Source organism: Bos taurus, chromosome 2 (genome assembly GCF_002263795.3).
Source record: "Bos taurus isolate L1 Dominette 01449 registration number 42190680 breed Hereford chromosome 2, ARS-UCD2.0, whole genome shotgun sequence".
NCBI classification, from domain to species: domain Eukaryota; kingdom Metazoa; phylum Chordata; class Mammalia; order Artiodactyla; family Bovidae; genus Bos; species Bos taurus.
The window spans coordinates 94904624-94914499 of NC_037329.1; the positions used below are offsets into that span (position 1 = coordinate 94904624).

The following is a 9876-nucleotide window of genomic DNA, read 5'->3' on the forward strand; positions in this document are numbered from 1 at the left end:
CTCTCATCATGATCTGATTAATATTGTGGATTTTTCCCCTTCTGCTTGCATCTTCTTTTGACGCGCTCTGGAAGAAATGTCAAGAAGAGGAGGTTTGATCCTACTCAGCAAGGCCCCATTTGAATCAGCGGCCCTGGATGAACAGCGTCTTGCACTGTGGGATTCTGGGTATGACGTACTTGCAGCATCGTTGCCAGAACTATTAAGTCTGTGAACAAAAACCTTGGGTGGTTATGACTAGAGAACTAACGTTGGGGTAACAGGGATGGGGTCAAAGAAAAACTGTCCTTTTGGAAATACTTTCAAAGAGCCCTTCCCACCACCTATCAATAAAGGGGAGCAAAAGACAATATTGTACAAAGAACTATTTCAGAATCTTTTTTTTTTTTTCTAATGAAAGGAAGAAGGAAGAACAACAAAAATTAAGTGCAATAAAAGAACCATTAAAAAATAGCAAATGATCTTTTTCTTTCCTCAGCCTGCTACCGCTTAATATCTTCTAAATGATTTAGCATGATTTTTTTTGTTTTTCTTTTCTTACCAATGACACACTCCAGCGGCATGAAGATCTAATTTTCGAAAGGGTAAAATCTGCATGGCCTATATACAACAAACAGCTAGCAAGCCAATCCACAGCAAAACCTGCAACTGATTTCCTAAGATGAAAGTTGGCAGATGAACCCACGGAAGCTGCCTGCCCCCCTCCCCCTGCTCCCTAGTCTTGACCAGGCCATGAGGAACTCACACACCCCTGCTCTTGTTGATTCACTTCCTGTTGTCTTTTCTCCTGGACCTCACATCCTTTGGAAATGGAAGCTGGAATTTGAACAATGATGCTATTGTATAGTTCTTTTATAAATGTAAATATGGAAATAGATTTTGACACATCATTTTCACTTGTCTGTACTGAAGTATTTCTCTTGTAAAGGTTGTCTGTAAATTTGAGTTTATTGTTTGTTCTCCATCATTTTTACTTTTTCTCTATTTCTCTTTGTCCTCTCTTGTAACATGTTGTACAATGATTCTTGAGTTTGCTTTAAAAAAAAAAAACAGATATGGCCACAGATTCAAGGAGTTTGAGCACAAAACAGGTGCAATTAAAAAAATGAAATGATTGAATGAGATGAAATGCTGGAAACCAAAAATAAACAAAGGGTGGGGGACACAAAGAACAAAATAACCCACAGGAAAAACATAAAAATTATGTAAATGCAAATATATGTATTCACAAGTCTCTAAATTTTTTGATGTCATTATAAACATCTGTATATAATGTAAGAAAGTAGACACCCTCTCTAATTAATCACAAAAGTGCCAAGCTCATGATGTCAGTTTTTGATTTTGAGTTTTCTTTCCCTGTCTTTAATGTGAAAGGAGGATAAACTTAAAGCCTTAAATTTAAAAAATAATTTTAAATGTTGAAAGCTTGGGGAAAAAGTTAAGCTTTTCATTTTATTCCATATCTGTTATTGTCAGTATTTCATTATGCCTTCAACTTCCTGCCTCAAAATATATGTGGTAGATCCCCACTGTAAAGCTGGTAATGAGGACAGAAACAGCATTTACCTTTTTCTGAACACTGTTAAGATAGGCTTTAATTCTGTGTGTTGTGTTTTCAACTGGCCTTGTCTGGCCTGTGGTGTATGACTGATCTGTGGAATGTTGTGATGGATTACAGTGGGATTCTACTACATACAAATTCACATCGTTCTTTTCCCTCCAGGCAGATTTGCAGATGTAATCTGGGTTCCCAAGCCCCTCTGAATTTAATTCACTGTCACTGGTTTTTTTTCTTCCATTGATGGTCAAGATAGCTTTCGTTCAAGTGTTGAGTATCTATGGTAATAAAGAAATTTAGTTCCACTTTTTTTTTAATATAAAAGCTTGTACATGATCCCTTTAGTAAGCATCCATCTAGTGATGTTTTACTGTTTTACTGAGGGCCCCTAAAGAGCCCACGCTTCTGTAACGTCCTGTTTTTAGAAACGGGACATCCAGTTGTTCCGTTCACTTCTTCCTGACAACTGAATTAGTTGCTCAAGTGAGCTTTGAGTTCTTTTTCAGCAAGATTCATAACACTAGTCTCACCACTTTTGCCTGGACTTTGCAAAGGATTTTTTCCTTAAAATGTGCTGCTTTAAACAGTGGGGTTTTCCCCAAGTTATCCTTTGCTTTGGAAGTGTTGCAGTCGTAGAGCAGGAATCTTAATTTCTAAATGCTACAATAGACCGTCATCTAACATCTTAATCCTGTTATTGCTTTCTGAGTCCTAGGTGCTACACAGGCATGTAGTCTTTCTCTAGAACTAGCTGTATGTTTCTGTTGTAATAACAGGGTTACCTACAAGGTTTATCAGCCTTACCCTTGGTGTCATAAGACATGAGTTGTATCCTTCTACCAAGCAGCATTGGCTCTTAGAGGGAGCCTGGAGGAAACTCAGATTCCTCGGGATCTCTTCCTGTCACTCTGTGGTTTGTGTCTCTCTGTTGTTGAGTCCTGTTCGCCAGTGGATACTTAGCTGCTGCTGAGTCCACCATACACATTTCACTGCTGTTCCAGAGGTACCGTGGTTGACTTAATAGGTACAAAACCATGGTAGTACAAACAAGTTTAAACCTGTTGTTAACTTCTGAGCATTTCACAAACAACATTGTAAATGTGCGATGTTATGTTTTAAATCAGACCACAGTGGTCCCCAAATATTATGTACATATGGCAACTGTCAGTGTAACTTTTTATTACACTGGCACTTTCATAGGTAATGAAACCTATGCTCCAATGTTAAATTATTTGTGTGTATATGTAAAATACACGAGCTTTAAGCTATCTGTGTATGACTATGAAAGACAATGCAACCATACCAGTTGTGAACAGTGGATTATAGTTATGTTTGGTGGTATTAGTTTATGTAAGATCAAGGTCTGTTGTATTTTCTCTTGCACATGCCATTCATTTGCTGATTCTTGTGGTGTGAATATGCCAGTTTATTCATTTGAGCTCAAAGCACAAGCATCTGACCGTTTAATGTTACCCAGCAAGAGTTAGTGTAAAGTGATGACAGGTTCCCATTTCACCCGTTAACGTTTGCTTCATGAATCGGTGACACCTGGAGAGGAGATGTGCGCTGACTTCATTGCTCACCCTGGGATACTGCATGAACCCATCGAATTAGAGCTGCTCTCCCTAGATAAATGAGCAGTACACATAGGTGCATGTTCCAAAACATGAATCACATAGAGCTGTGGAGTTTTGCCAAGTGGTATGTGTGTGACTTTAGTTTCTGTTTTTCTTTCTTTCTTTTTTAACTATGCAGAGATGGGAAATGCACAAACTTCTCAAAGACTAGTGTCTGAAGAACTTTCCAAACAGTACTTGAATCCTTTCTTTAAAGTCATTCCACCATCCTTTATAGCCATTGTTGCTTCCACTGTTAACTTACATTTTTAGATGGTTTCCAGTTCTTTAAGTGCACAGCCTGAAGTTCTGCTGGAAGCTAAATAAATTCGTTCGTATCTTGGTTGTCTATAGATGGAGATTCAGTAGTCATTGTATGCATCTTCAGTCAAGTGTATATTAAAACTTTCGTTAACATTGAATGTTGTAGTTTTATACTTTGGTCATTTTTCTTAAACCCCTTTTCTGTTCTCTCTTGTGTTGTTGATTCAATGGCTGTGCACCAGATAACTTTTAGCGCCGGTCTCTCAATCAAAGGCTCACTGAAAATTTAATCGGTCAATGGAGCAAAATAAAATCCTGATTGATGGTAAATATATTGCTGATTAGGATTCAGCTTCAGTGGATTTATTGGAAATGCTTTGATTTTTATAAGTCCGGGGGGTGGCAGGGGGGACACAGTAGAGTCATGCCATTACTATATTTCTTTCTTTGTTGTCTCTCTTCTGAGTTTAAACAGGGGATGGCTAGTCATAACATCCACACTTTTGACCCTGGTACCATTAGAATCAAACTAAAAAGAAAATAGAAGTGTTTGGTTGTCTACATTGTAATACCAAAAACATTCAAAGGAAGGTATTTCCTCACACCTTACATAGGATTGTTCATCAAATAATAATCCTTTTTTATGAATGTCTCTCAGTGTCTCCTCTCTCTTCCCACTGCCCTGCTTTGGTCTGGCATCGACAGCTGCGTGTATCTCACATAAAGGTACTGCAGTAACACAGAGCCTAATCTGACTACATCATTCCTCTGATAGAGTTTGTAGCAGTTCTTCATTTTCTATAGGATAAAGCCCAAACCTAACAATATGACTTAAAGTGCTAGCTGCCTTTCATGACCTCACCCTCGTTTATTTTCCTAGTCTTCATCAATTCTTATCCTCCCATAATCACCCTGCTTAGAGTCCCCCTCAAGAGCCTTATCTGCTCAAGTCTGAAGAGTCTGATGTAAATTTTATGTCCGATCACCATGGTTCATTTGTTTCTATGTCATTTTGTATGATAAAAGAAATATGGAACACTTAAAGTAACATGAAGATTATACTTTAAATAAAGAATATTAGAGTATAATTTATCAGTATATTTGACTTTAAAGGAATTATCTGATTTTTATGTTTTTCTTTCTCATTCCATTTTGGAGGTTGACACCAAATTGAATTCTCTCATGCTCCCTTGGTAACTGACTGTGAAAGGTGACCCAGAAACTTTCTAGAAAATAGGACAGCAGGCCTAGAGTTAAAACTTGGATATAAATAATTAGGTGGATAATCCATATACTCACAATGAAATTCCTAATTAACCTTTCAAATTTAATGTAGGCCCCCTTTAGGTTAATTATGAAAGTTAGGGATTTCTACTCATTAGTTTATTCATTTGACAAATGTTTATTAAGCTTCTGTGCCAGGAACTCTACCTGGGACTTGAAGGAACAGAATAAAATTCTAGGCCCTAAGGTGCTCACAGTTTAGCATGGAAAGACAACGTGTCTAAAACAAAACAAAACAAAACAAAAAAACCCCTCTGAGCCCAAGGTGGTAAGTAAACTAAATCATGCAGGAAGTTAAGATAAGAGGACTGGTGTAGGGAAAGGGATGCAGGAAGGCTTGCTGAAAATGAGTGTTGACCTGTCTTGAAAGATGTCAAGTTCACTGGTCTTATAAACTGTGAAACACTCAAGGCTTAGGAATTAGTACGCTTCAAGACTAAAGAAGAGGAGCCCAGACACTCTGGGTAAGTAGCACTAAGTGTCTCTTTCCTTCCATCTGGCCTACGTTTCCTTATGTTCTGCTAGCCTGCCATCCTCCTCTCCCACTCCCCCACCTCCTTACTTCTTTCCTTCCTACCTTTCCCAAACTTGATCTATAAAAATTCTGCAGTACTGTGCCAAGTCTCAAGGACACTATGACTCTGAGCTCTCAATCTTCTAGCAAGACGCAACATTTAAACTCAATGTGATAAGTGCCCTAAGAGACAAGAAATTCCGTGCCTCAGAAGAGAGGAGGGAGACTCTCTCTCTGCCTTTGAGTTCAAAGAGGTAAGAGGAAGTGGCACTTGAGCAAAGAGCCTGTGCCGTTGGACCTAAAGCCGTGATCATGTGTTGTTACGTTTAACCAGGGCTCGCTTTTGTTGATGGAAAGAAGTCTGTCTACAAATGCCTTGGGAGTAGAATAGTCTGTAATAGTCAGGCTTAATTTTCTGCTCCAGATATCTGGATTTTTTTGCTGGAGTGATGATGATTATTATTATAAGGTTCTCCATGAAAACCTAATATTTTTAGCTATTTTCCCACCAATGAGCATATTATAGATCAATCTTCAGTGTTTGGGGCTGTCAGTAATGACAAAGAGGGCTTCTTGATCTGACCTGTAAACCCTATTTTCTTAGTGTAAAAGTCCCCAGCTAATCTCTATCTGGAGTGAGGGAATGGATAAGAACCGTAAATGCTTTTAAAGCCTTATTTAGTAAGTCTTTGAATTCATGAGGGATCAAAATCATCTTCCAAGTGTAATTTCACTTCCAGTCTACCAAAGTTACTATTTATCTCTTTTGTGTGTGTCTTAGAATGTTATACTTCTGCAGTCTTTTCAAAAACCTATTAGCTTCTCTGGCTCCTTGACTAGAACAAGTTACTGGTCACATACTTGGTTTCTGGTGAGAAAGGAAACACACGATCCCTCATCACCTGAAAATAGTTGTCCTGCTGGAATCTTCCGAGGTCCCCTTTGCCAGTCCATCATCTGAGGACACACCCTTGTCCTGGTGTGTGGCTGAAAGGCTGCACTTGTGACCCCACAATGTTCACCCATGAGAACATTTATCTGACTGTGATGATCGCCGAAAGCCAGATTGACCCAGGAAATTGAATGGTCCCTCAAAAACAAGGTAAAACAGAAAAATCTTCATCCTGAATGATCAGGAGGGTATCAAGAGTTCTTCAGATCTATTTGGAGCTTTAAATAGCTTCCAGCCTCAGGAGGTAAATGAGCTGACAGCAGAGCTCCCTGCTTCTTCAGACCCAGGTCTCAGGCTGAAAGAAGGAAGACCGTAACTTGTAAATGACATCAGCGTGGCCTCTGCCCTGCAGCAAGACAGTGCCGCTGAGCCAGGGTCACTCCCATAGAGATAGTGAATGGATGGTACACAGTACATTTAAACTGCTTTTCCTATCAATACATAGGTGAAATGGTATGAAGCAAGGGTGCCCATTATCCATATGAACAGAACAGCCGTCTAGGAGACAAAAGAGCCAAGGAGACCGAGCTGAGCTGGAGAGCACACACCTGGTCTCTGTTCCTCTCCAGTCAGTGGTCACCACGCGGAAAACTGGACCCTTCACCGATTCGCGTGCAGGCTAAGTCCCTTCAGTTGTGTCCGACTCTTTGCGACCCCGGGGACTGTAGCCCACCAGGTTCCTCGGTCCATGGGATTCTCCAGGCAAGAATACTGGAGCAGGTTGCCATGCCCTCCTCCAGGGGATCTTCCCAACCCAGGGATCAAACCCACCTCTCTTGTGTCTCCTGTGTTGGCAGGAAGGTTCTTTACCACTAGCACCACCTTCATGGCCTCTCCCACTCATTTTTCTAGAGAAACCATCAGTCCAGATTCATATATAGAATTACCTTTTTTAAAAAAAAATCATGCAGCAATTCATATTTTAAAAACACCATGTGGATAAAGGCAGTGCAAACAGAAACTATCTTTGCACAGAATTGAGCCTATGGCGCCTTGCATGTAAGTTCGACATAAAATAATGAGACGTTTTCACATGCAACCCCTGCAATCTGCTTGATCATTGCAGCAAGTGTGCAGACGCAACCTTGGCCTCAGTCAGGGTTGCACGTGGCCATGTGAAGAGCCATGCAGGCATTTTCATGAGCTGTCACTTACCTGTCAACCTACTGCGGCTTCTTGGGGACATGAAAGCCACAGGGGATCAAAGGAAGCCTGCCTGAAGCTACTTCCTTTTGGTGGTGCTTCGAGTGCTAAGCTTATTCAGATGTGCTCGTTTGTGGGAGATGGACTGGTCTAGTGCTGACAAATAGACATTATCTCAGTGCTTACTATAGCAGCGTGGTGGCTGCCTGGCTCCTTCGCCATATCTACCATTGGTTCGATAGAGTGCTGAGGTTGATTATGCATGTCTGCTACCTGGCAACAGGAAGTACAGGGCTAGGTCCAACAAGATCTTAAGGACAGGATTTATTTCAGTCTGACTCTCCAGGCCAGTTAGATACAGGGATGAATCAGATTGTGGCAAGTCCAAAGGTCCTTGTGTAACTCTTTGTATCCAAGGAAATAAGGATTCTTGAGAAAAGAAGTTCAGAAACTGAAAAATCTATCAGGAAAGAGTGATGAAAAATGTACGTGTTTATTGAAGACAATGTGGAAAACAAAAAAATTCAAGAAAATTAAAATCACTGTAATCTAGTCACCAGCATATACACTCCATTAATACTTTGGTAATTTCTTGAACCTTTATTTTGCTTTTTCCTGTCAGCACAGAATCAGGTCACAAAGGGAGGCAGCCAGTGGGTCTCTCTGGGGATCTGTGGTTCTACATCCCTGCTCATTTGTGTGCGTGTGTATGTGTGTGTGTATGTAAGTGTGTGTGGATGCGTGTGTATGTATGTGTGTGTGTGTGCATGCCCTACTGGATCCAGAAAAGGATGGGACAGTTGAATCATTAGAGAAAAGTTGTGCTTTCTAGCCTCTCAGCTGTGGCTCAGACTGTTTCCTTCACTGGGAAGACTTTCCCCTCCTCCCACAGCTCTAGTCACATTCCTGTGCATTCCCAAGTGATGCACAGGAATCCAAAATGACCTCCTTCACAAAGTTTTTCCCGATTCTTCCACAGCTTTCTAGATCATACAGAGTGTGAGAGCTCCACTTAGTGATGGAGTAAGAATGAACCCCCAGATCTTTTAGGCTCCAGAGCCCATATTCCACCTACATCACTGTATTGCCCCTCTTATATTTCCATTTTATAGTTGAAAACCTCAAAGTTGAAAAAGTTTAACACTTTCATTGTGATCATCATTCTAGTAAGTGGTAGGACCAATGTCAGGACACAGACGGCCCAATTCTTAATCCTTGTCTGAATCCAAGACCACATGTGATGCACACATACAATGAGCATGAGGGTGTGCTCAGAAAATCTTTGGAGAGAATCACTTTCTGCCTATGTTTGTGGGCTGATTCTGCTTGAAGCTACTATAGAAACCACTGCCCCTAGGAGGTAGTGGGAGTGTCCCCAGTTAGAGAACTTGTAATGATGTCACTGCCTAAATGTACATTCTGGCCATTTGTTAGAACTAGACAGAGAGAGGATGAGCTTTTCAGGTGAAGCCCGCTAGTGGTAAAGAATGTACCTGCCAGTGCAGGAGATGCAAGAGATGCAGGTTTGATCCCTGAGTCAGGAAGATCCTTTGGAGGACGGCAAGGCAACCCACTCCAGGATTCTTGCCTGGAAAATCCCCTTAGAGGAGCCTGGCAGGCTACAGTCCATGGGGTCGCAAAGAGTCAGATGTGACTGAGCACACCCACAGAGAGAGAGAGGACAGCAAGACCAAAGGAAAAGGTTGAAAATGCATTCCTACAAAATTTATTCCACCTAAGAGGGAATGTGTTAATCAGCTTACGAATCTGCAGGATGTTAAGTGAGAGATGGGGTTTTTCTGTTACCTCTGTTGAGTGAAAATTTTCTGTTATAAAACTGATCAGTGAAAATTGAAAGGAATGCCCCTTTTAATCCCATATTTTAAAAAACTTCATTGAGTCAACAAATAATACAAGTGTCTACCAAATGAAAGATCTTTGCTGGATATGGCAGGTCAGAAGCTATGATGGTCAGATGCTGCTCTGTGTTCATGCGTGCTAAGTCACTCGGTCACGTCTGACTCTTTGTGACACTTTGGACTATAGCCTGCCAGGCTGCTCTGTCCATGGAATTCTGCAGGCAAGAAAACTGGAGTGGATTGCCACTCCCTCCTCCAGGGGATCTTCCCAACCCAGTAACCAAACCCACATTTCTCACACCTGGTAGGTGGGTTCTTTACCACCAGCCCCACCTGGGAAGCCCAGTGCTGCTTTACAGGACCTTATCACTTAGCACAGGATCTGAGGACAGGGGAAGAATGGCCAATTGTTTATTCTTTCCTTTTTTAATCAAACTATAGTTGATTTATAATGTTTCAGCTATATAGCAAAGTGATTCAGTTATACATACATATACATCTAATTCTTTTTTCAGATTCTTTTCCATTACAGGTTATTGAAAGACATTGGGTATAGTTCCCCTGTGCTATACAGTTGATCCTGTCAGTCAGTTCAGTTGCTCAGTCATGTCCAACTCTTTGCAACCCCATAGACTGCAGCAGGCCAGGCCTCCCTGTCCATCACCAATTGCCAGAGTCTACCCAAA

The 9876-nt window shown here is 41.0% G+C and overlaps 1 protein-coding gene across 6 annotated transcripts in view; it reads left to right on the plus strand.

Moving 5' to 3' along the window:
* ADAM23 (ADAM metallopeptidase domain 23) overlaps positions 1-3772 on the plus strand; it is a 197422-nt gene extending 193650 nt beyond the window's left edge. For 3 of the 6 annotated variants that reach the window (XM_005202734.5, XM_005202735.5, XM_010802259.4), the window contains one exon: positions 75-3772. In XM_005202734.5, the coding sequence (XP_005202791.1) occupies positions 75-123 (49 nt within the window). In that variant the 3' untranslated portion in view covers positions 124-3772. 6 annotated transcript variants of the gene reach the window in all.
* The last annotated feature ends 6104 nt before the right edge of the window (positions 3773-9876 follow it).